The sequence below is a fragment of the Anser brachyrhynchus genome (genome assembly GCF_964034855.1).
Source record: "Anser brachyrhynchus genome assembly, chromosome: 2".
Classification (NCBI taxonomy): Eukaryota; Metazoa; Chordata; class Aves; order Anseriformes; family Anatidae; genus Anser; species Anser brachyrhynchus.
The window spans coordinates 8672777-8699655 of NC_137695.1; the positions used below are offsets into that span (position 1 = coordinate 8672777).

General features: G+C 38.8%; 1 protein-coding gene and 1 long non-coding RNA gene across 4 annotated transcripts in view; one reads left to right on the forward strand and one right to left on the reverse strand.

Annotated features, from left to right (window-relative positions):
- Nucleotides 1–26879, forward strand: part of DPP6 (dipeptidyl peptidase like 6) — a 414546-nt gene that overhangs the window by 281173 nt on the left and 106494 nt on the right. For all 3 annotated transcript variants that reach the window (XM_080578557.1, XM_080578559.1, XM_080578558.1), the window contains exon 6: nt 15668–15720. In XM_080578557.1, the coding sequence (XP_080434683.1) occupies nt 15668–15720 (53 nt within the window). The remainder of the gene's footprint in view (nt 1–15667; nt 15721–26879) is intronic.
- On the reverse strand, nt 6952–8709 carry LOC308188973. Its single transcript, XR_013945914.1, has 3 exons — nt 8494–8709; nt 8148–8352; nt 6952–7905 (listed from the first exon to the last, which is right to left on the reverse strand). It is a non-coding gene; the product is annotated as an uncharacterized lncRNA (long non-coding RNA).

The window sequence follows — 26879 nt, forward strand, 5'->3', positions numbered from 1 at the left end:
TTAGTACTTCTTTCCATCCTGCTTGTTGCCATAGATGTCACGATGTTTTACAAATTGTTGTTTGTGGTGTGTTTTGGTTAATGCTTCAGACAGAGAGCTAGAGAGTTCATTGTGGCCTTCCTGAGCTAGAGGCAGAAACCTCAGTGGCTTCCGAGCTAGAAGCATAAAATCCCAACAGGGATTTAAGCAACAACTGAGTTTTTTTTTCATTAAAGAGGTCATTTCTTGGGCTATACGATTTGCATGGGTTTGGAGAGAGCAACTGACAAGCTGGAGAAGTGGCACCAAGGAGGCCTCAGAAGGCCCACTCCAAACGCTGGACAGTGTATTGAAGCATGAATGAACTAGAAAGGGGTTATTTTTCCAAAGCAGCCTATCGTTGTTGTATTTTTTTACTATTTGTCCAAGTCTGGTTGTTAGGTAGAATGAACAGGTTTTGCGCTTGTGGCTCCAATTACAACCTCATAACTGCTTTAATTAGGCATGTAAAAATTAAGATAATATAATGCTTGTTATCTCCAAAACACTAATGGGTATAAATATTAATGAATTCTCATAACATCCTTTTGAGTTAGGTGAACACTATTATTATGATAAATATGCCTCTGAAAATTAGACACTGTCATAGTTATTATAAGTAATACTGCTAATATTTTAGCTATGTTATTTATTACTTAATTGAAACAGATTTACCAGTGCTAGAAATAGTTTTGTATAAACCTGTTTTCTTTTGTTGGCAATAAATATATTTTAATTTTCCTTTTTTGCATTCCCACCCAACTTTATTTTCAGGAACAGTGATAATGTATAGTAAAGTGAAAAAAATAAGGATATTAGTTCCATAAAATCAAGTTACCCATTTCAGTGATTCGTTTAATTTTTGGCTCTTGTAAACCAGTAGAATTTTCAAGTGGAGCACTTGAACCACATAGACTCATCCATATGGAACCACATAGACTCATCGAATCTATTATGATTTGCTAAATCTTGGGTATTTTTCTTAAAAATAACATCTTCAGTTGCTTCCTATAGAATAGACATTCCTCGTATCTTTGAGGTAATAGTTAATATTTCAGTGAAATTCTCATAACTTCTGAAATTGCACCATTTTTATGATCATGCCTACAGGAGTTTTTAGCCAGGTGATTCTGGGGAGCCAGGGGAGAAAGTGAGGTCCTTCTGTTTTCTGAATCACCTTACATTCTTAGGTCCTGTTTTGAGGCACATTATTTCAATAGTCAAGATTAGCAGAGTAAATATCTTTGTTTAATAATATACTTTTTAACCAGTTTGTAGTGATAATGATAAGAAGTGCTCCAGTTCCATTTACATAACAAAAGCTAAGACTTGTGTGTCCAGAAGTATTGTATTAACAAGACAGTACCAAGAACACAGATGAGGTTAATTTTCTGGGTGATAGTTTACTTTGTATTTGAAGCCGAAGTAGTTGCTATTATTTGAGAAAATCTAGTGGCAATCATTTATTTTAAAAGGAGAATGTGTTGTGATTTTTTTTTTAATTATGAATCCAGTCTTTTTAAAATAACCTTTGTGACAGACTGCTTATCTTTTCAAATCTCAAACCCACCGTGAATAAATTCACTAATCTGGCATTTTCAATGTAGGCTGAATAGCAGTAAGATAGACAAAAGCAAATTTTCAAAGGCATCAGAGAAGGTTGATTCAGGACTGTTTCTACAGTTCCATTCACTTTTTGGCACCATCAGAGCTAGACAACTGCAGCCCACCTGGGGCATCTACTCTTCACAGTCACCTTGGATTATATAAACCACAGCTGGTAATAAACAAAATCTGAGCAACTGGGAGATTTTCCTAGGTTTGCATCTCTGTTCAGGCAGAAGTAGCAGTATCTCTGTCAGCCATAGTGATGTACTGAGTTCTGTTGTATGTTGGTATCAGTAATTGGTTCAGCCTAATTAATATTTGATATCTACTGTGGCAGAAAGAGATAGGGAAGTTTGCCACACAACTCTGGAGGGATTTATGGGTTTTCAAAACTCTGTTAGGAAATTGCGTAAACAGTGTCTGCTCAGGTGTCCTCATTTGTGCTTTTGACTGCAGAGCCCTTGCAATCCTTTTTTCTGCTGCACACACTTCAAAAATTAAAAATTCTCACTATGGGAGGGTGGATAGCCATTTTAATTGAGTAAACATGCTAACACGTGGTGGGAATATTTGTTCTTACTGTTCACCGGTGATTGCTCTTTCCAATTTCTCATACATAGTGTGTTTGGAATAGAAATTTTTGGATGCAGGCACAGGACAGTGAAGCACCTATTAGTGGCAAGTTTAACCCTTTAACTAGAACATTTCATGTTAGTAATGTTAGCACCAGTTTTGGGCTAACACAGAGGAAGAACAGGTCAAGCCTATTCCTTTTAAAATTTATTTTGGAGGAGCCTCATGGTTTGTTTCAAATCCCTGCAAACTCCAGCAGAAAATGTGCTCCTTTATGTAGTCTAAATAGTTCTTTGCTCTAACAAACAGTCCTTCTGCTTTGATGTGGCTTAGTTTAATTAAAGAAAAGAATTCCAGCTAAAACAAGGCGGTAGATTGGGGTTGGGCACTCATACATGAGTTGCAGGAACATTTTTGTAGTTGAGTTCCTTGCACAGTCGGGATAAGTGGATCCCAGTTTAAATTCAGAGACTGTAATTGTGAAAGAAACATTGGGTGGGTGAAGGATTCCTGTGTTTTTTATCCAGGGGGAAATAAAAATGTTTTCACCACTTAAATATAGGACTGGGTGCTCACCACAGCATCATGTCTTCAGCAAGTGTTGGAGGAGCAGAATTGTCTCAACACTGAAAGACTTGGTGGGGTCCCTGTGATTATTGTGGATAGTCATCATGGTTACTTGTGGCCTTGCGGTCCTTTCCTGAAGCACAAAACTAAACCGCGTTGGGATCCCAGTTTTTTAGCTGTCTTTTCCCATTATTGGAGGGTATTTTCAGCTGGAAGGTGTTACATACGAAATGATCATCTAAATGCTTTCATAATATATGATCTGATGTTTGCCATAAATTACAGGCAAAGCTCTGCCCAACAGGTACAATCCCCAGCCCCAAACATCCCAGTTTTGTTAGTGCACGCTCCCTGGGGTTCAATAAAAATGCACCAAATCTCAGTTTCTTACTGTGTCTCTATTCTAAGCACTGTTGTTTAATGTGATTATTGGAACAATATACTAACTGAAAGGAATGGAGAGCACTAAAACTTGAGTATGCTGACTTCAGCTGCTCTGCCATGCCTGTAATTAGAGCTTTAACTTTGTCCTACTAAAAACAAAGGATTAAACTCTTGCTGCTCTTCTAACAATATCCATAAAATGTAGTTAGGACTAAATTTTAAGCCTCATGGTTTGTGATGGGAGACTTCAATACAAATTGCACAGATGTGACTGAGTAGGAAATAATACTTCAAACTACACCAGACAGTCTTGGTCATGTAGCAGAGGCCAACAAACTGTTTACTACATTTATTCACAGACACAGATATACATCAGTGAACTGAAAAGCAAATCCACAGTTCCAGGGAAGAGTAGAGTAATACTGAAAGTCAGAAATAATTAGCCTGTCGTGCAAGAGGACATAGGTATATTATGTATCTGTATCAGCTATCAGCAGTCTCCCTCTGTAAATATTTTCTTTAGCGAATGAGATTTTCATCAAACAGAGAAGAGAAAATAAAAAGACTCAAGGCAAAACATTATGATACAAGAACAACTTTCCTTTTTTTCTTGGATAATATTACATTTTTCATGCTACTTCCTTTTCTGAAAGTATAGATGATCTGACTTGGACAGACAGACTGATAGAGATTAATGTTCTAACAAAACTCACAAAACATCTTTAAGAAAAAAAAAAAGTCCTGAAATTTATTTTTGAATAAAACATATGTAAGGTAATTGTGCAAGGTCAAAATATCTGATAATCAAAAACAGAGAGAAAGTCAAGAGTAGAACCACTACAGTTTTCTTTCTTGCACTTCTATGGGAATCCATCTTAGTAAAGCACAGGGGAACCTTCTATGATTTAACAAGAATAACGTAAATGCAGCTGTGTAGAAATCACAGGGAAAATTAAAAAAAAAATAAATTATATATATATATATATATAAGAACTTAGTAAAAAACTAGGTTCCCTGTAACATACAGGAGCTTCAGAATTACATGATAGCTAAGTTCCTATTCTTAGTGTATTTTCGCCTCCTAATTTTTCAGAAACAATAAAAAAATCACATTTTATGTTGCAATGTGATAGGTATAGACAGTTGTTTTAAAATGTTAAAGAAGGAAATATGTTAAGAATAGGGTACAAAATAGGAATATGGCACTGATTCAAATGACATTTGAAAGAAAAAAATCAGAAAAGATTTAATTCTGGTGTCTATACAGAAACATAGGAAACAGTCCCTGCCTGCAGGAGTTTATAATCTAATTCTTCTGATTTCCACTCTCTTTTATTTATTTATTCATTTTAAATCACTGGAATATGAAGAAAATATATTTAGTGCCCTCTTCTGGAAAAACAAATCTTTCTATGCAGAGCACCCCAATGAAGTTCCTGTACTCAGAAATGCAAATCTTCTGATGCAAATGTTCTCCTTTTTAGCTGTTACATGCCTCAATCCAGGGAGTGTGCATCTCTGTGTTTACCCTGAACAAGTGCCTTTTATCTCTTTTACTGCCTGGAGAACTCTGTTTTTTTCAGGACTATGTTAAAACCAATAATTATCATTCCTCCTTGGGCAGCTAACGACCCAGATTTGAAACGGATCTTCTATTCAATTTTATTCTATTCTGTTAAAAAAAAAAAAAAAAAAAAAAAGGAAACCACAACCTTACACTTTCTTAGAAAGGGAAATGAATCATACGGCATTATTCAAGTCTTTAAAGTCAAAAGTCTTCAGATTTTTGTGTGCGAGTGTGGAAGAGTATCAGTATTGCTGTGAAGGGATGTGCAGCATGAAGGGGATGGGGGATGCTCTGTATTTCTTCCTGCCTGGTTTGCTTTCCCCTCACTTTGTGAAGAGATGCCCATCATCACCACTGTCCTTTGACCCCTCAGAAGATGTCTGCAGAGGCCCAAGGATGACACACAAAATGCCCTGCTGTTAGGGGTCTCTTGTGATTTCAGCTGATATTTTCCTTATCTCAGAAAATAGAAATGTTGCCTCCAGTGAATTAGATCCACACACGCATCAAGATACAGCTCAGAGTCTTTTGGTATCATGTGGAACTGGAAAAGGAATCTTTCACTGAACAGAGAGCATTTTGGGAGCAAGGTGCTTGGCATATATCTGAAGGCTTTCATTCTCCTTTCACATCCACTTCCGTGCTCTTTCACTTCTACTCTCTAGCTCCTTTTGAAGGTCTCATCTTTCCCGTCTTGGATTCCTTTCTTTGAGTATTCTGAGTGCCCTGAGCCTATGAACATCACAAAAGATTTCAGAGACAGTGCTAACTTCTTTGTAGTATTCACCCTCGGAACTGCTATAGTAAAAAAAAGCAATTTTGATATGCTAAGAGTAAATTTTAATAAAAAGAACATATGCTGTAGTCCTATAGCTGATTTCTGCTGCTAAAGTGAATTATTTAAAAGTGAATAAATTAATTAGATATACTAACCAATCAGCCCATTTTCATGGCTTGGTTCTCACATAATTGCTACAAAGCTGCACCACTTGAATTGTAAACACCACAGAAAGGAGGATTTTAGAATCTCCCCACATTCAGCCTGCCCAGCTCAAGAAACGTTTCATTTAAAGAAGACAGTATCTAATGCTTCATTATAAGCATTGATTATTAAGCATTGATTTCTCGTGCTGTCCTTCAGCCCTCTGATTTATACTTTCAAAGTCAACCAAGGTGAGAGTCAATCAAGTGGATGTAGATGTGAACAAAGCAAACTCCTCATCTGTGTTCGTTTCCCTGGGCTGCATTTGTAACCAGGGTTCTCTAAGGTGCAGATCTGAGGCTAAAATGGACACCAAGGGCTGGTCAGAGGAATCATACCCCATGCATGCTTTTGAGAGCATTGTCTGGGAAAACGGTCTTTTTACATGGTGCTTAGGGACTTGGTTTAGTGAGTGATGTTGGTGGTAGGGGGCTGTTTGCACCAGATGATCTTGGAGGTCTTTTCCAACCTTAATGATTCTACGATTCTTTGATTTTTATGATACATGACATTGTAGATGCAAAAAGAGTAAATGTAAAGAATGACTGGAGAAATTAAAGGCAGAGACATCTCTCAAGGAAGACAGCTGTGAAGACAGCAGCTCCAAGCTGCAAAGTGCAAGAGCCCGTGATTGCGTAGGGGAGGGATGACTATATCTGTGCTACCTCTAGTCTTCCTTCTGAATCTGCATTGGGCTACTTTCAGAGTAACAGTGGTGAGCTGGATGGATTCTGGATCTGACCCAGTGCAGCTACTTTTGTATTCATAGTTATTAGGTAATAATGAAAAGTTATTACTTTCTGTTTTTTGTTATTGCTGTTTTTTGTTGTTTTGTTTTGACCTTTTCCTTGGGTATATTGTAGAGTATGTTAGAATCACAACATTAACTTTGTACTCAATAATTTTACTCTCAAGTTTCTCAACAGGACTTCAGAGTAGGCAAGTGCAGTGCTTGGAGAATTTGCATCAAGTCTTACACTAAGGTTACTGTAGAGCAGGAGGGGAACCTGGGAGCTTATACCATGTGATGTGAATACCAACAGAAGTTTTAAAAAAATAAAAGATCAGTAACATAATAAGCACATTATTCAACACTTACTCACAGTTCTTAATAACTTGATTGCAGACACTCCCCAGTAACCTGGGACAGAGCAGCAATAAGTGCACAAATGCTGGTACAAAAAAAGCTTCACTGCTTTGTAGCTGCCATTTTATTTACGATTAAAAAACGGAACAGTCGTCCTTTAAGCCAGTGACTGCAAGTGCTCGCTCATGCTGCTGGTGCCAGTGGAGTGCTGTGAGGGACAGGTGGCTCGGGAGCAAAAGGAGGCTTTTGTAATTGCTTGGCAGGGCAGAGCTGTATTAGAGTGCAGCAGCAGTTGGCAGATTGGATTAACGTTCTCCTAGGGGCAAGATCTGGCACATGAGCTGTATGTTAATACCTGTAGCCTAAGTTGATTCTGGAGCTGCATTTGTAACAAAAAGAACATCCGCTTTACCTTCACCGTGTCACAAAGGCATAAATCCTAACACTGGCTTCAAAATTCTCTTTTGACATCATCAGTAGAATAAGGCGCTCAAACGTGTAATTTGGAAACATATCTTTTAATAAAGAATTATTATCATGAAACGACTGAGATAGATAATCAGTTTGTTGAACATGAAGTAGCAGCACTACCTTACAGCACTCTAGTCCATCTATTACTGTATCTATCGGATGCAGCTATCACACTTTATTTGTGGTTATCTTACAAACTAGAGGCGACATTATTTGTAAAGGAGTAATTCTTTGGTTTAGCTGGTTCAGAGACCATTGGAATGGTAACTAGAAAATCAGCTTCTAATGCCCACACACCCCCTGGTATGTTTGTGGGAGAGATTTACATATTAACTGAGCGTGTTGCCTTCAGCATATGACCCTATTACAAATGGCTTGAATTTGTGTTACAAATGCTTCTAAAAAGCAAGACCCTGTGGCATGAATATGCCATCCTTTCCCAATGTCACCTTGTTGAGAGATTGATTCCGCTCCAAGGAAGCTTCTCCAGCATGGGTGGCAGGAGGGCTGGCCATCCACAGCACCGCCTGACTGGAGAGCTGCTCTGATCGTCCTCTGCACACCAAGGACAAGCTTATAGCCTCAGGCTCCTTCAGGCTCATACTGCAGTGATGTAATTTTCAGTTTCAGAGCAAATGTATTGAATTGCTGAAAAAAATAAAAAATAGAGTCATGCAAAGATTTTTCCTGATGATTTTTATTCTGTTCTCCCACTCTCCATCCCTTGTACAGACTATTTCATTCTCTTCTTCCAAAGCAATTGCTAAAATTTCTTCCCAGTTCAGGAGATACTCAATTTCTGGTCCTTGATTTTATACGACATTGGGTAGCAGTGGAGGAGTCCCTTATTCACACTGATATAACTGATATGAGTTATATGAGGCGCTGACCTGTTAGGTCTCCCTGAGACATTGGTTGCTTCATGTTGGCTGCATCATTTTGCCCAGGAGCAAGTATGTTGAACTCTTTGGCTGCTGCGTCAGGATCCTCTCCTTTCCAAAATAAATGTTTTCCTCCCTTCTCTCAACAGTAGCACATGTAATCCCCAGGTATAGATCTTGATCCTTTTGCCTAAATGTTAATTTAAGTTGATTCCTGTGGAATACAGAGAAAATTATGACAAAGGCAACCAGTTGCCAAATGCTCTGCATCTCGATTAACCCCTGAGACCCCTTCTTCTAATTGCCTTTCCTGCCTAAAACTATTTTCCCCATCTCTGCTCTTTCCTGAACTTACCAGACTACCCCAGCATAGCACAGCACTATTGGTGCACACTGCCCAGGGCTGCAACCACTTTACTTGTGGGGCTGATCATCTGCCTGTGGTAAGAGCGTCCTGAATTGGGTGTTTGGGAACAGCTGGGGGTTGTTTGGCTGCCAGCTGAAATGATGCACAGGGAACACTCGACGATAGCATTTCATTATGGTTTTCCTAATTTATTAGAGGCACAAAGAGAAATGGGCAGTGCTCCTCAGAAGGCTGCAGTAACAAGCTGGCACATGGCATGAGATGGTATTAGAGGTATGTTACTTGGGAAAGTATAAAGTATAAAAGGATAATACAATGTAGAGACAAAAGAGAGTTTGCTGCCTCATATGAAAACAAAATAGGTCAGTATCACAATGAATTTGAGAGGTGAGAATGTTGAAAAGACCTCAAATTATATGGCTTTATTGATTTGGTTGGTTCTTACAAACAATCGAGCTTAGGGTACAAAATACTGGTATGGATTTTTTCTCTTTCCTTTTTTTTTTTTTTTTTGTCATTACAGTGACACAAAAGAAATAGATGTGGTTTTTCAGAGAGTCTAATTCCAGGTTGGTTACTATGGAGTGCTTATTAAGAATAAAATGGTGGTAATACTTTGCTAAAATATTGGGCAGGGGAGAATACTTTTGGCCAATCTGTCTCCACAAACTAAAAATAAATAAATGAAAGACCATTACCTAATTGCCCACAAAATATGCCTCAAACAGAGATAGCTGCTTGTGCTCTAAATCATAGGTATGTAGGAGAATCAAGAAAAAATGTAATTTCACCTAAACATATCTCAGAAAGATGAGAAGTTGGACAAAGCATTACCAAGAAATTACTGTTCAGCTACATGACTGTTTATTTCATCCTTTTTGGAGGGTCAGTTCAAAATATTATGGGAAATGAAGGATTTCTTCTCAACTGAACGGAATGGTTCATACCTTTTCAGGTTGTACAGACCCAATAAAACTGATAGCATCATGAGAAATTTTGATCAAGGTAAATGATGACTCACATTTAGTCTTTGATGTTAACTTTTATCAAAAATACAGAAAGTTCTCCAAGCAGGTAGAGTGACCTGCTTTGATTCTCCACAGAATACCATACAGAAGTATGGCAATGCTGTATTTTTAGTCAGACAATTATCCTTGTCTCTAATGGAAAATTTATATGAATGACATCTATTACCCTGGAAAAACAAGACAGTATTTGCTCATTGATGAAGGACTGATAGAAAAATCAGTGTGACAGTGTAGCTTTGACTGTGGGTCATCCTTTACTGAGCATAGTACGTGCATGTAGTAGAAAGAAATGCAGCCTGTAGCTAACCTTTTCTTGTGGTTTTCCCTCCTAAATTTTTTTTTGTCCCCTGTTCATGCCATTATTAGATAACTGGGTACCAAGCACTCATGCTGTTTGCCAGCATAGAGCTGCAACCCTCCTGCATTCTGCCTTCACTTTATTCTCTTTTCCCTCTTAATTTGTCACCTTCAGAATCTGGTGAAATATCACAGATATTAAGGAATAATTCTTCTTTTACCTGCATATTTTACTTTACAGCATGAATTACAGTTTTATGGGGTGCCAAGATTGTTATGAAAGGTGTAGCATGTAATTATGTCACATGCTTGGGATTATTCAATTAGACTGAATTCCATATGTGAATTTTGGGGGTTGTCTGCTCATAGCACAAGTAAGAAAGTGGTCTATAGAATCTCTGTCCAGAAAACATTTTTTTGGAGACTCTTTGTGGGAAACCGTTTTAATGGATCTGGCAGTTCTTGTTTCACCAGCCCACTTGCACTTTATTTTTACTATCTTACTGTAGTGCATGAAAAGGAATATATTATAAGGATAATTTGGGTCTGATAAGAAACCTGAGGGGATCTACTATTTGGAGATATACTTCTTTGTTACAGAATAAAAAGCAGTTCCTTTTACCCAGATAACTACTGAGGGCTTTATGATTAATTATGTTGAAATGCTTTCTTGCTGTTCTCACACTTCAGCCAACTATTGTACAGGTGGTTGTTTTGTTTTTTTTATATGACTACTTGGAATGATCATTTTTGTTTGGGAATGCTGGGGTGACTTTTTGGATGTAATATCTGATTACTGAATATGAAGAAAACACAAAATAGTAGATATTTTGTATTAAGCCTTTCAAACTGTTTTATAACGCAGCTTAAATTTTAACTTACTCTATGGCTGTTCCTTTTCAAACTCTAAGTTTTATGGGATTATTTGTGAGTTTTCTAGATAATAATTTAATCTAAGTAATAATACAGCATGAAGGACCAGATGGCTCTATGGAGTCATTTAGAAAATGGACACAAAAGATGTTTTATTCCTGTATTTATCAAGTAAGTAATAATCGGAGAGTCATGGCAGACAGTCCATTTGTGTTTAATCTCAGATCAGCAAACTGTTCAATACACTGAGAGATAAGACACTAGCTTTTTTGATAGAACAGCCTATTGGCTGATGAGAAGATTGAGCTGGGTTGGGGAATTTTCTTCTAAACATCCTAAAAGAAAGTTTTTACTGTCTGCATGTGTGTTTTGTTTCCATTGATTCAACACCTTGTCATACAGACATTAAGGGAAGCCGTTCGATGAATGCAGATTACTTCCGTTGCTAGCAGGGTATCAGCCCACGAAGTGTGACAGAAACTGGCACAGAAGATGCAACTGTAAACTAAACTCGTCCTTTTTTTTTCTGATGATAGTGCTATATCCTCAGCAGATAGCATATTGTTTTCATCACAGCCATATGATGGAAACTATTTCACAATTTCCTTCTAAAAAAAAAATCCCTAATTTCCATCCAAAACATTTTCCTAATGCTTTGTGAGTTGCACAGGCAGTGCCAAACTGAAAATAATGATGAAAGGTTCAAACTTTTCATAAGGAGTTAATGAAGGTGAAGGCCCTGTTTTGTCCAGGTTGTGCCCATGTGACAAACCTGGTGAGATGTGGGGAGGTCACAAGGAGCCTGCCTGTCTTTTTGGACTTATGTCAAGTACTGCTACAGTTGTTCGGGGGCATGAACAAGAGCTATAAATTCTAATTTAAAGTATATGAATAATCACAATGAATAGATGAGTCCAAATCCATTCTATTTTTCAGTAACATATGCTTTCTGTTTAATAAGCTCTGATGGACTAAGATCTGTGTCCTTGGAGATCACAGAAGGGCTTTCAGGGAGACATTACTCTACCATCCACACCATATTTTGCTCTGGTGTGGAACAGAAATTGCTTCCAGTTCAGTTCTGTAGCTCGTAGGAATCAAAATTTACTTGCTGTTTCAGAATTTGGTGGCAAGGAAAAAGGAGACACTGCTCTACTGCTACACATGCTGCAATGTTTGCATTCCTGCTGTCATATGGTCAGGTCCATGTTTCTTTGTTGATTACATAAAACAAGGTCAGTGGCTTCAGAGCAAAGTTTCGCCATACATAATTAGCCCTGCATTTTTTCTGAATTTGAGGGAGATAATTGCCCTTACAAGACTTGAACAGTAACATATAAAGCCATCTCTTAATCCCTTTCTGACTTCAGCAAAACCAGGCACATGTTGCAGCGAATAACATAGATTGAAAGTAAGAAAGATCTGTGCTGTGACCTGGGGTAAGAGACCCAGTGGGAGAGTGCTTCTGGCACAGTGGTTTTAGTATAATGACTTTTACAACACTCATTGATTGCAGCTGGCATGGAAGTTTTTGTGACCTGATTCTGGGCATCCCTAAAACACTTCAGAGCAGTCTTAAACCTGACCTGATTCTGGGCATCCCTAAAACACTTCAGAGCAGTCTTAAACCTGTTCTGACCTATGTTGGCAGGAAGACTTGGCACACAAGGTTTTACAGAGGAAAACAATGCCAAAAACTCTGCTACCTTTGAATGTGCCTCTCTACTGAGAGGAGGTGTGTGCCTCTGATATGCAGCCAAAAATTAGGTTTAAGAGCATCAAATCAGTGCAATAAACTCTTACTACACCCCTCGGATAGATAGGAGGAATGCAGAGAGTTAACACTGTTATTTTTGTTGAAGAAAATAAAATCAGAGAGGCTACATGAAATGAATATAAACCTTTAAGAACTGTCTAGTCTCTGAGAATTTGGGTGTCAGAAGAATGATGATCTTTTCTACACTTTTCTTTGATGTGGGGTTTTCCTAATGACAGGTAAACAACTGAATTTGACTCAGTTTTTCAGTTGACATACTAAGCAGACATAGTCTTCATCTCAAAAATTTATTTTATTTTTTTTCATATCTAAGAGGAAAGCAGCCATTTCAGTTCTCAGGAAGACATTAAATGGTGTTTCTCTTGGGTCCCTATCTGCTTAGGGGGGTTGCTCACAGTTTATTTTCCAAACGTGTTTGAAATAGTAAGGATGAGAAGGATTTTTGATCTGCATTGGCTGTTGTGCTAAAGAACTAAAATAATAATATACATCTGATCCTGAAGTCTTTTCTCATACAAGTTATTGTTGTTTATGTGAGCAAACCTACTGACTTTTAAAGATTTGAGGAAAGATTGCTCCAGTGAATGAACTCTGCAAGCTACAAGTCTTTGAAGGCTACAAGCTACAGGCACAGCTAATGTGAGAAAGTTTAGAGTTTGCCAAAGACCCAAGACAGGATAACAAGTAATGTTCAGAAAATAAAGAAGTTCTCTAAAACTCCTGCAAATCTTTTTCCCCCCACACACTCCGAAACACTCTCTCTCTCAAAATAAATAAATAAATACATAAATATTTACTTCAGTCTCCGTTAGTGGCTATAAGACAGCTCTGAACTCTCCAGCATGACTGCGGGGACTCTGTATCTCAAGTGGGAACACCAGCAGATGTACTTCTCAGGCTGTTCCTTTTCCCTCCAGCTCGCCACATTTCTCCACCTTGTCCGGAAGCCCTCTGTTCATACTTATTCTGGGGGCTGATTTCTGCCTCTGCTAAGAGACTATACAGTGGATTGTTACCTTGAAGGCCAATCTTTGCGTAGATCACATTTATTATATTTAGATCATTTTCTACATCCTACTGCCAGGATACTTGAAGACAAAAGTTGCTCAGTATTTATCAGCAATGTATTATTAAATGTTAGGAAACCCACAAACACAGATCTGTCTTTCCATACCTATAAAATTACGTTGGACTTAGCGAAAGTGCTTGCAAAACACACTAGTATTTCACTATATGGCCCTGTGTGGTTTTCCAGCTCTGTAGGCAAAAGTAGTCCTCCAGTACATTCTCTTTAAGGAATTTTAGCAGTTTAGGAACTTCAGCAATGCTGGAATGAAAACTAAGGCCATGGGTTTCAGCAAGGTCTCCATTTTCAGCATTTTAAGCTTCAAGAGCTCCTTGGAGTCTTGGTCTGATTGGGTGTAGATGAGATAACTGTAATTTATTTGATGTCATCTGTAACAGGTGGATCTGAAAAGGACATGTACTAAAATAAATGTTATCTTGAAAAGAATTTGTTTGTGCTACTAGATCTTCCCTGATGTAATACACCAGAGACTGACCTTGTCAGGGGAGACTTTGTATCTGCATGCCTCAAAGGGGATATGATTTTGGGATACAACCTGGTGATATCCTTGCAAGGAGATGAATGAATAGCAGAAAGGAAGGGATTCATATCCGTCTGTCATCAGTCTCTGCATTTCATAGGGAGAAAACCATTGTTGTCACCTCTATATTCTAGCAGTAGATTTTTTCTCTTATTTATTTATTTATTTATTTTTCCCCAGGGAGTTTTTTCAGTAATGTGAAGAGAAATAGAGAACTTTGTTTTAGCATCTACAGGATGATGTACCTAGTGTTTCTTTGCCTCTCTACTAAGCCCCAAAAAGATGGGAGCATCTGAGACACCACTGTGCAGGCTTGCCCTTGAGAGTGACTTGCAGGAAGCCATGCTTACTTGTCTGTGATGCTAGCAGTGTGCCTGGGATGGTCACTGCTGAGGCTTGCAGTGCCATCCAGGACATCTCATGGTTTCTTAACATAAGTCAAAAATAAAAAATTAAAATCTCCCAAATGAGAGGTACCTAGGGAAAAAAAAAATCAGTATCAGACAAACTTGATTTGCAAAGAAAGTATTCAAGAAAGTTTCTCTTTTTGTCCTCTTGGAAGGAATGCTTTTTGAGAGCTACTGGAAGCCAAGAGAGTTAAAATTTGAAATAAGTGTCAAATGGAATGATTTTAATACACTTATATATGTATATATGTATAGTAACAGGATAGTAACAGGGCATAATTGCAAAAGTGGGTGCCTATATAAATATGTATAAATTCATTCTTATTTAGACCTTCATGCTACTGTCCAGCCTCTTGTGTTGCTCAGTGTTTCTTACCTTGGACAACCACAGATCCTTATTAGGGAATGCATTGTCACTAGAGGAAAATAGTCCACTAATTCTTAAATCACTGACCTTGACACTGGTATTATTATTATTTACTACTTAGAAAATAAGTCATAAAGTCTCCCTATTGAGATGACCTGCCATACAAGCTGACAAGCTCCTCCCCAGGGCTCAAAGACTGAAAATTGATATGAAGATGCAACTTAGCAACTTAACAGGTCAAATAAATGTGAGGTCAGCTTTATGCCCGAAGTCAATAAGGTTTCATTTACTGGCTGACACGAGTCTTACAACCCACTCTGAGATCACCCAGTGTCACTCCCTTTTTATTTATGTATGAATAAAGCAGAGAAATAAGTGTTATATCCCTGTTGTGTCTAGTTATAATGATGGAGAATGTGTCCAGCTAACCAAGGTGTCCTCATTAATGATTGCTCTATATTTAGCCTGTGTGGACAGCATGTGCCCCCAATTTAATCAAAGACCTGGTAGTCATGGTAACGACACTGAACATCTGGATGTATACGATTTGCCAAACTGTAATAAAGTGCAAGATGAGAAGCACACACAACAGTGCTAGGTGAATTCATGTATTGTGTTTTTCTTTTTGTTATTGTTTTTTGTTGTGTTTTTTTCTACTACAGATTTTGACGTATTTATTACAGCTCCCTAGCCATAAATACTATATTTATTTATTTATTTATTTATTTTCAGAGAAAGAGCCCTATTAATGCAGGTGACAACTACTAATCTTTTTTTCCGTTTTGTTTCTTAATTTCATTTTGCAGGTGTATCAGCATTCGTATACGGCATATTATGTCCTCAGCAAAATACCTCATGGGTAAGCAATTATTCAATACCTTAATTTTAAAACTCATCCGTTAAGAATTCTGCAAAATAATGTGTATAATGAGAAATGGTTTCCCTGTGACAGCCCTTTACAATGGTCTGGCAATCAGCTGCAGCTGCACTGTGCTGTGTATTGTACAAAAGATGACATAGTCTGGAAACAGAAGTACTCAGCTTCCCTGGAGAACCAGACTACGTGAATTTCATATTCCAGTTTTCAAGTTTTTGGCCAGAATGTAGATATGTTGGCGTCTGGCTGAGAGATGCAGTTGGCCATTCACCAGAGTGCTGTCGGAGGATCTATCCAGGGGAGTTTAGTTCCTTAAATTTAGTCAGAATTGAGGCATCACCCTTCAGCTTTGGGTCTTTCAGCAGTTTCCCTTAACACAAACGCTCTCTCTAGCATCTCAGCTGAAAGTGGATAGAGAAATAGTCTGTTTCCAGGATCCCGATGTTGCTTCGATACACATACTCAAAATTATACTGAAGCTATGAGCCTTTGGGTTTATAGTTTATCTTTTCAGAGAGTGTGAGGTAAGTGCAAACAAACAATGATGCCACATAGGCTTTACAAAGGATTTCTAAATTTAATGAGAGCATATTTCTTTACATAAAGCATATAGCATGAAAGATTAAAAGTCATAATATGTAATAAATTTCTATCACACAATGCCTCTTCCTCTTGGTCCCCCTATCTCCTGTAAGTGCAGAGTGTTTAAAAGCAATGGCAAAAAAAAATAACAGTAAGTTGTGCTGAAATGTAATTTCAGTATTTATTGTGCTTGTTTACTAGTTTATCATTTCTATACATTATGGCTAAACAGGTAGCAGATGTTTGGGATCCTTGCAAAAGCTCACAAAACCTGCAAAACTTAAAAAAATTCTACCTGGTTAATGTACAAGGCAATCATAGAATCATCAGAAAATTCAGGTTGGAAAGGACCTCATGATGTCCGAACTCCAGCTCAAAGCAGTCTGCTCAGAGCTTTATCCAGAAGGGTTTTGGAAATCTACAACGACATGGACTGCACAGCCCTGCTGGGCACCCTGTCCCACTGCCTGTTTGTCATCATGGGGAGAAAGTTTCCCCTCATGTCCAGGTGATATCCTAGGATTTGCCTCAGCACACTTGTTCACACACCCACAGTAAATAAATAAATAATAAAAATAAAAGCTGAAATCACTTTCTTTGGCTTCCACCAAGCAATCAAGAAAAAATACTTTCTACAAATAAATCTGTACTAGGGATACCTATTTTGAAATCTGTGAGCCCTGGAGCTCACAAATCCTGCTTCCCTACAGCATATATTTTGTGAATGACCCACCATAAAAAATCACGAGCTCAAGGTTAAGTTGTTTCCATGTACAGGTGGAACATGGGAATTGGGAGACTTCTCACCATCTTCCATGTCAGTGCTCTGGCATCCCAGTGTGAAACATTCCAGATTTCTTCATTCTCTTTCATTCCCTGTCTCTGTCTGGTCTTCATTTTTGCTTACTGGATTTATTTCGCTTTTGAAAACTCCATCCTTGTGGCCAATATATCTGAAATTAGCTTGTGGGCTGAAAGGATGTCAAGCAAGAGGCTGAACACACAGCATGAGCACATAAGCTTTATATCTGCTCTAAACGTGGCTAAAAGCAAAGGCTTTTGAGAGACAGCACAGTTTTATCCCAGAAAAACAGTAGAGGTGAAGACAGAAGTATCGTACATAGTGTATATTAGAAATGCTAAAAATTAACAATTCAGGGATCCAGGCAGTTTGCTACTACTGCATGACCTTTCTTCATCCCTGACAATGAGCTTCTTGTCAACTCAGCCTGAATTTTATCACACACTCAGCTGTGTTTTACCTTTCTCTTCATGTTGTTTTAGTCATGGTGCAGTCAGCTGAGGGAAAAATGTGTCAGAGGAGACAAATCCACTATGAGGGGAAGATTTGGAAAATGAAATGGTGCTGGAAGGCACACAGCTGTATCAGGCACTGGGGTCCCCATGGCACTACATAATATTGGATCTCCTCCTGCCAGATGCTGCCTGAGTTGGAAGGGTGCCTGTGTTTTGTGTTGTGAAAGGTATGATTTACAAAGCAGTTGAGGCTGTAGATATGTATACAGGCATTGCAATCCACGTTGCAAAGTAACAATTGCACTGAACTTTCAGGTGATCATAACACGTGCTAGTGGTGGAAGGCATGGCTTATTAGCATTTCCATGGTACATGGGCGTTTATCGTTCTTCTGGTATGATAAATTTTAGGTATATTTTAGGGTAGTGCAAGAAGAGAAAGGGCAGGTGTAGTGGTTGATGTTGGATATAACAGGTGATGCAATGCATCAACTGACCTGGTAGTAGAGTCTCTACTGGATGAAGGTATGAAAATCTCTTCACATATTTCATATATAATACAAGATTACTGCCCTGATGGATGGGTGTGGATGAAGATCATTGAGGTCAGGACCCAACGTGTTGACACAGCACAAGGTGCAGTTCAGTTTGGTGTCCCAGGTCCTTCAGTGACAACAAAATTTGCAATCTGCAGGCAACATCATTGCCCTCCATGGGCTGATAAAAATGAGGGATAGCTCTGCTACGGCTAACTATTAAGGAAGCCAAATAATCTAACCTGTGGCATCACTTTTTAAATAAAGTGACATTAATGTCAGCATAAAATGGTTTTTGAAGGGAAATTTCTAATTCTTCCATGTTCCATAGACTTTCCAGATTCAGGCTGTGCCTAAAGTCAAAAGGGACTTGTACAAGCATTTTGCACATTTCATTCAGAGCTTTCCATAAGTGTGATGTGCCAATTTGTGAACATCCTCAGCTGATATGTTGACAAATGATATTTTATAAAGGGTACAGGACTGTAACATTTTTCCATGAGAGCTGCTGTGAAGATGAACTCCCTGTGGAAGGAGGAGTAGCTCAATTTGGCTCTCTACAGGACAATTGGTATATGTCAATGACATACACACCAAGGATCTTATTTAAAAATGAAAATAAGGCCGAGGTAGAAGAGAGGGTAAATAACCCTGCAGGGACTCTGCACAGATTTAATTTCTTCTTCTTTGTAATTTCAGCCTTCTCACAGGCTCTTAGTAGATTCAGGCTAGAAAGCCCTACAGCTTTTGCTACACTTGCCTTCTGTTTTTTTGTCTGTTTGATTGATTTGTTCGTTTGTTTGTAGCCCGAGATTTTCATTTTTCAGAGGGGAAGCAAGCAAAGATCTGCTGTTCTCATTTTCCTGGGCTGAGCACTCGGGGCGTGTAGGGGAGTTGGGTCAGTTCAGCTTTCCTGCACAACGTCCTTTTTGCTCCTCCTGATCGCCCAAAAATGTGATCCTGGAGCCGGGTGCCATCTAGTGGAACAAACCTCTGCTCTCACTTCTCTTCCCTGGCACAAGCAGCTCTGCATCGACCCCTTCTCTTTTCTCTGAAAGATGCTGCTGTCCAGATACCTGCTGGTAAATGCTTACAGTTGTCTGCATGACAAATGTTTTTGCAAAGCTCCTCTCATAACCCCAAAGTTGCAAGTGCTGCGTTGTAATTGCCAGCTAATTGTAATTTATAAGTATTGTGATTGCATCCTCAGGCTTAGATGTGCAATAGGTAGTTCTCATGTGAGGTGATGGGAAAAAATGGGAAAATAATAATAACCTACAACTATTTCATAATATTTTTTTTACCTAGCTCTGGAAAAAAAAAATGTGGCTAATACAATGTAGGCACAAACCAGCAATCTGTTTTTGTTTTGTTTTGTTTTTGTTGTTTTTAATTATATTGTGGGTTTTAATAACATTCCTCTAACTAAGTCCAATATGGATTATCTTAGTCTTTCACATGCTTGGCTGGGTTTGCACAGAGTTCTTAGTCAGTCCATGGAGAACCAGACTGTTCCTCTCACCCTGCTGCAGGATTTCCGTCACCAGTGTTAAGGTCATTTCACAGCAGTGCCTGCTGCTGGGCCACTGGTTTGTTCTGACATTGCAGGTCCTAAGCAAGAGCTAACTTTGGATTGCTATCCCATGGGGTACCTCTATCCTTAACTTTTCGCTGTGGCCAAAAATAATTTTTTTTTCCTAAAATTTCTGTGTTGTGTTTATATTCCTCAAAATAAAGCCCATCGTAAAACATGCATTTCCTCAGACCTCCTAGCACTCATCTCTTTCTGCATGACCCATTTCCCTCTGAGCACAGCAAGTGGCAGGGGTTAGTGCTACTCCCCTCCAGTGAAGTCTCAGCGTGGTGTTAGCACATCCAGCTAGGGCACGTCATGGCAGCTTCCAAATCTGCTTATAGGGATCAGAGAGAAGTTAATAGTTATCCCCACTCCTCACTGATTTTCTATACATGGAGGAGGAAATTGGACTGGCGTACGCTTCGTTGGGTTAAAAACTGGCTGGATAGCCGGGCCCAAAGAGCTGTGGTGAATGGAGTCAAATCCAGTTGGAGGCCGGTCACTAGTGGTGTCCTCCAGGGCTCAGTACTGGGGCCAGTCCTCTTCAATATCTTTATCGATGATCTGGATGAGGGGATTGAGTGCACCCTCAGTAAGTTTGCAGACGACACCAAGTTAGGTGCGTGTGTCAATCTGCTCAAGGGTAGGAAGGCTCTGCAGGAGGATCTGGATAGGCTGGACCGATGGGCTGAGGTCAACTGTATGAAGTTCAACAAGGCCAAGTGCCGGGTCCTGCACCTGGGGCGCAACAACCCCAAGCAGCGCTACAGGCTGGGAGATGAGTGGTTGGAAAGCTGCCTGGCAGAGAAGGACCTGGGAATACTGGATGATAGTCGGCTAAATATGAGCCAGCAGTGTGCTCAGGTGGCCAAGAAGGCCAACAGCATCCTGGCTTGCATAAGAAGCAGCGTGGCCAGCAGGTCTAGGGAAGTGGTTGTCCCCCTGTACTCAGCTCTGGTGAGGCCGCACCTCGAGTACTGTGTTCAGTTTTGGGCCCCTTGCTACAAGAAGGACGTCGAGGTGCTCAAGAGAGTCCAGAGAAGGTCGACGAGGCTGGTGAGGGGTCTGGAGAACAAGTCTTATGAGGAGCGGCTGAGAGAGCTGGGATTGTTCAGCCTGGAGAAGAGGAGGCTGGGGGCAACCTTATCGCTCTCTACAGGTACCTTAAAGGAGGCTGTAGCGATGTAGGGGTTGGTCTATTCTCCCACGTGCCTGGTGACAGGACGAGGGGGAATGGGCTAAAGTTGTGCCAGGGGAGGTTTAGGTTGGATATTAGGAAGAACTTCTTTACTGAAAGGGTTGTTAGGCATTGGAACGGGCTGCCCAGTGGTTGAGTCACCATCCCTGGAGGTCTTTAAGAGACGTTTAGATGTTGAGCTTAGTGATATGGTTTAGTGGAGGCCTTGTTAGTGTTAGGTCAAAGGTTGGACTGGGTGATCTTGGAGGTCTCTTCCAACCTAGACGATTCTGTGATTCTGTGAAATTGTAAATGACTGCTTCTATGAAGAATTCACAGTTCTTACCATATTCATACGGTGTAATCAGAAGAACGTGGTAAGTAGATAACAGTAGAAACTGTGGGCTTTAGTTCAGCTCTTCCTACATACACTGCTTTATAAAATATTGCACTAATTCCCCACACTGAACTCCCATTACCTTCAAGAGAAGTCCCATGGGTGAAGTGAATGCAAAATATGCTTTGGGGATCTACTGAAGTGATAACAGGAGGAGGAACTGAGCCCATGCTTCACTGTGAGTAAATTTTCAAAGTGATGGCTGTAGTTCTCTGCAGAGCTCTCAATGATGTTCCTGTCTAATTCTTTTATACAAGCTATTGGCAGGGAACAGATTAATATCAACTAAAGAAAGCTTAATTAGACTTTGCATGTACCTGACCCTATAAGACTTTGAAAGACAAGCAGGTTTTCCTTGCACATGCACATTTTCATGTTTATAGTAAAAGATAAGAAAAATCCTTCAGACAACTGGCTGCATTGCTGGCATCTTCCAGTTTGACTAAATTTCTTCTGTTTTGTTCTGGACTAATATACCCTTTCTCTGCAGCATTCAAACATCTTTGCACAGCAAGAATCTTCCTGTACTTCAGTGTCTCCATCTGTGAAGCAAGGAGAGAAATATTGCTTACCCCACAGAGGCGATATGTGATAATTACTGTAGAGAGTGCTGCACGATTTCACTCTTTCACATTTATAAACTAGAGTCCACATTTTATTTTAGGAGGAAAAAGCACTGTAATTAATAGTCTGTTTTCAGCTAATTAAATTTTGCTTATAGGAGCTGAGTATTTTCCCCTAACAACGACATAGAGGTTGAAATAAGCCCTTATAAGAGGTATGTAAAAACAAATAGTGATGTGAAATTTGTCACAAAAAGGAAAAAGAAATGTATTGTGCAGTTTCTGAATAATTGACTACTGTGGCATATTCTCCCTCGTCCCTCTTTCCCAGTCATCAGTCTGTCTTTTGTATCATCTTTCCGAGGTGCTTTATATAGCTAATTCAGGAACCTCTGCTTTGTAATGTTATGGCTCTTGTGCCAGGCTCAGTGCCAGTATGCTCTTGTGAGCACACTCATGGTCAGATATACTTATTCAGTTGTATTTGACTACAGAAGACTGGCCCTTGGAATACAGTTAAATTTGGTAGCTTGATTATGGAGCCTGACCTTAAATCTTCCAAAGTGAATTGGAATCTTTAAGTTGAGTTTACTGGAATTTGTCTTAAGCCCTCTTGGAACTGTTGGGCTTCTTATTTTTATAATCATCTGAATTAAACACTCTAAATCACAGCGCTTGAACAGCAGTTAAATCACGTGTGTTTATTGCTTGGGAATACATTTTGTACCTCTTTAATAAGAAAGCGCCAGCATTTATTAAGCAAGGCCCTCATTTGAGCATCACTCACTTCCAAGTGGTGGCAGGCTGAAAGCGGCTTAGCCTTGGAAGGCAGTTCCAGGCAAGACTCTCAGCTGTGCTGGTGGGAGGAAAGCCACTTCAGCAGCTCAACACCGTATCATTTCCACCAGGGATCTGCCATTTGTTCGCCCATGTTGGTCACTGCATAACATTTGTAATGTGAAATGTTCCTCTTCTGTGTAGGCAAAGCACTTCTTTACCACACGCTTCTCTTTTCCAGAGTTAGTTGTGAAGTGGGTGGACGCCTTGGAAACCATATATAGCAATAATAATAAAGAATAGCCCCCTGATGGGAGGATTGGTTATTAAGAATTAAAGTAATGACTGCTGAGACTGAAGAAAAAAAAAAAAAAAGACTTAGGTAATTAATAGTTAGATGCAGATGTTGGCAGCTTAGCAAAGAAAAGCCCAGCAACCAACTTTCTGATGTTACTGAAAAGGTCAACAGCTTATGGCTCATCAGGAAACTGGGGAGGAAAAAGAAAAAAAAAAAAAAGATTTGAAGCAAAGTTTTCCATAGCATTTGTGTGAGGCAGCATCCCCTGAAAATGGAGGTAGGATTCCTATTAAATTCCGCTCTTGAATAAAACTTACAAGGTCGCTGAATGCACACACAGCTGGACCATAGAGCAACCTTCCAGTACCTAAAGGGGATGTACAGGAAAGTTGGGGAGGGATTCTTTGTCAGGGGGTGGACAAGGCGGATATGGCTTTAAACTGAAAGGTAGGTTTAGATTAGATATAAGGAGGAAATTCTTTACTATGAGAGTGGTGAGGCCCTGGCCCATGTTGCCCAGAGAAGCTGTGGCTGCCCCATCCCTGGCAGTGCCCAAGGCCAGGCTGGATGGGGCTGGGGGCAGCCTGGGCTGCTGGGAGGGGTCCCTGCCCATGGCAGGAGGGTGGAACTGGATCATCTTTAAGGTCCCTTCCAATTCAAACCATTCTGTAATTTTGTGATTTCTTAAAAGTGATAATATTGCTGTTGATAAGAAATAGAGATAATGGCTCTAGTAAGTGTTTGCTTTGTATATTTTATTGGATGAGAACATGATCTATGTGGGTAGAGACTCTTTAAAATAATGTTGTGTTTCAATATTTCTGAGAACATCCACACAACCCTCCAAGATGATTTTTATCCCATTGACGTGTTAGAAAATAAGGTTTGTTCAAAGATTCACGGTTTTCAAAACTGTTTGGAGAATACTAAGTCATTCCAGTTTTATCTGAACCCCACTAACATGAACTGTTAATTATCATAGAGCACAAGCCCAATATTCAATCTCTTGCCCCAATTAAAGGTGTGATCAAATGTCCAATGAGGTCATACTGTAATGAAACACTTCTGCTGGTCCAGTAGTGGGGAGATCATAGCTGCATCTTATCTTATGTACTAATAATCCCATATTGCTCTCTGCAGGCACCACATCCTGGTGCTATATTTTCATTAGATTTTCAAAGTCAGACAAGGTCAGCTGGATAGAAAACACTAAGGTTTTATCACAGACCTACTTTCCTGGAAACTGACAGAGTTACTCTGAAGAACCATGTACTTTTATCCTATTCTCATTATTGTTGAGATCTGAACTAGGTTGTTGAGATTGCTTACTAGGTTGGTTGTCTTCATTTTTATTTTTTTTTCCCTGTCTTTTGGATAACTGATCTTCCCACAGCTATTGTGATGGCAAAGCATCTGCTATAATTCTGTCTAATCTTCTTGATAGCATTCAGATATTTGGATTTTCTCTTTCCCGCACCTTTACTGTAGTTAACTAGACTTGAAATCCTGATAAATCCAGTGCCTTACCTCATGCTTTGAGTAGCTCTGAGATCAGAGCTGGCTGAGAAATCTCAGTAGAGTCAGAGAAAATTACTTTTAAGTGGTTCTCTTTATCACCTCTTATTTTCTCTTTAGGGGACAAAATAATACTCCAGGGCCAAAAGTGTTTTGTTGTTGCATTTTGTTTTGTTTTATGAAGCAAAAATCCCCTCTATAACTTATGATTTAGAGGGGTCACATGAGAAACACAATGTCATCCTTTTAAAAATACTGTTACCAGTATCTAAAGACCATTTCCACTCTTTGCTTACTCAGGGAAACCTAGGGATTTTGATAACAGTTTGCTGTCTTCCAGCCTGCATTACCGTGAGTCCTAGCCATGCACCAGTGTCTGCTGCATTTTTTAATCAGTTTTTGTAGACCTTCACCAGAAAGAAAAGCCTGTGCCTTCAGTTTACATAACTCCCAAAGCAAGTTGATGGCTTCTTTTCTGACAAGTGATTGATTTTAAAAGGGTATTAGTATTTTACAAGCTTTTGCAGGTCTAGTACCAAATATTACATTGATGGATGCTTTACAAACAGAGGCAAACTATAATCAAACAAACCTCTGAGCTCTTATTCTTTCCTAATCTGACTGAATTGCCAAACTGGGGGCAAAGATGTTTTAGATTCCCTTGCTTTTTGTCTTTTATGCTCTAAATGCATGACATTCATTCATCTTGGACAAAATGCTTGGTGAGCTCAGTTGTTTTTAAGAACAGCTGAGATGTTTTTAAGAACAGCTAGATGATTGGATGTGTATCTGTAGTTGAAATTAGTAAGTTCAGATTGCTTTTCTTACCTCCTCCTACTGGAGCACTGAAAAGCACTGTAGAGGAAGTATGTGTGTGTGTGTGTTTATGCATTAAATATTTAATAGTGGATAAGCCTACCTGAATGGAAGAATTTTCCCCGTCTATTTAATCACTTTTATTTGAATTCCAGATGTGTCTTCTGACAGTCTAATTTCTTGATTATCTTTCTGGCAAGTCTTTGATTCTCATTTTTATTATATTTTATACCATCTCTCTAAAAGTCTCTATAGGGCTGTGTGTCTCCTGGGAAGCAATTTTCTTAATGACACCTGTCTCTTCTTCTCTTTGGTGAATACTGAAATAAACAAGTCATTTAATTGTTTAAGAATGCTTTTTTTCTCCGTGAGAAATGGCATTCACGCTTCTTGAAAACCTTCCACTCTTTATCCAATCTTATCTATGATTCTTTGTTCATTTATGAACAGATATATTTTATTTTCTTTTATTTCTTTTTGCAAATTTCCTCCAGTTCACTTTTTTCTTCATCACTCATCAAAACTTTTAAAGTATTATAAAGTTTTTAATTCTTTGTAAACCTTCCACATTTCCCCTTTCCATGGTGGTTTTTTTTTAATCTTTCCTTCCTTCTTCCCAAAGAAGAAGAAATCTATCTAAGTTTCTGTGTGATTTTATGCTATTGGAAGTAGATGTGAAGACACCAAGTTCTAGTTCTGAGATTGATAAGTAGGATAGGCAGATAGGTTTTTACAGCTAACCATGAAAAACTCTTAAAGTACTGTGAGCGGACGTGTTTAGGGCTGTTATCTTTCAAGACATTCAGTGCTCAGTTGATAAAAATAGCAGAAGCAGGTATTCCTTTCTTCCCCACATTTGTTTTGTTTTAATTGTCTTTATTTCTTTGAGTTATTTGCATATAATACTGCAATCTTAAAATGTTTTCTGTATTTTCCAAAATTATGTCCCAATTAAACAAGGGTATTCAAAGTTTTTCTCAGAAACTCATTCCAGCTCATATATTTAGCTCTGGTTATTCTTTTAGAAAACAGACATGTGGAAGTGGTCTTTAGTGAAAATTGTTAAATTTTTATTCACATTGGCCATACGTGCAAAGAATTTCATGCAAATGTTGTTGTTTTATATTGGAAATTAAGTTAAAAAGTTATTAAAATAGACCCAAAGAAGAACAGCCCATACCACACCCCAGACTTTTGACTGTTTTTGTGTTTCAGACTTTTTCAATCTGGTATTGTGATATATTTTTCTTAGAATATTCTTGGGGTAAAAGGAACCTCTCGCTCAATTACAGTGGATTTTTTATTTATTTATTTATTTTGTTATGTTTCACTTAAAGTACTTACTATAGAACAGTTTGTCATGTTTCTTCTCAAAGGGAGACTCAGTGCCATAAAGTCTCCAGGGCAAACCTGTGTTCTTTAGAATAAGAAAAATTGTCAGAAGGAACAAATAAATTGAAAAAAAAAATCAGCAAAAAACAATGCAATCTCATTAAAACTAGTTTCTCATTAATCACAGCATTTTTTAAAGTTAAAACAGGCAACCTGATATGATTGATTAGTTTGTTTTATCCTACATAGACATTTTGATCTAAACTACAAGTAAAAATGATTTGGTAGATGGCATGCAAATTGCAGTCAGGAATGT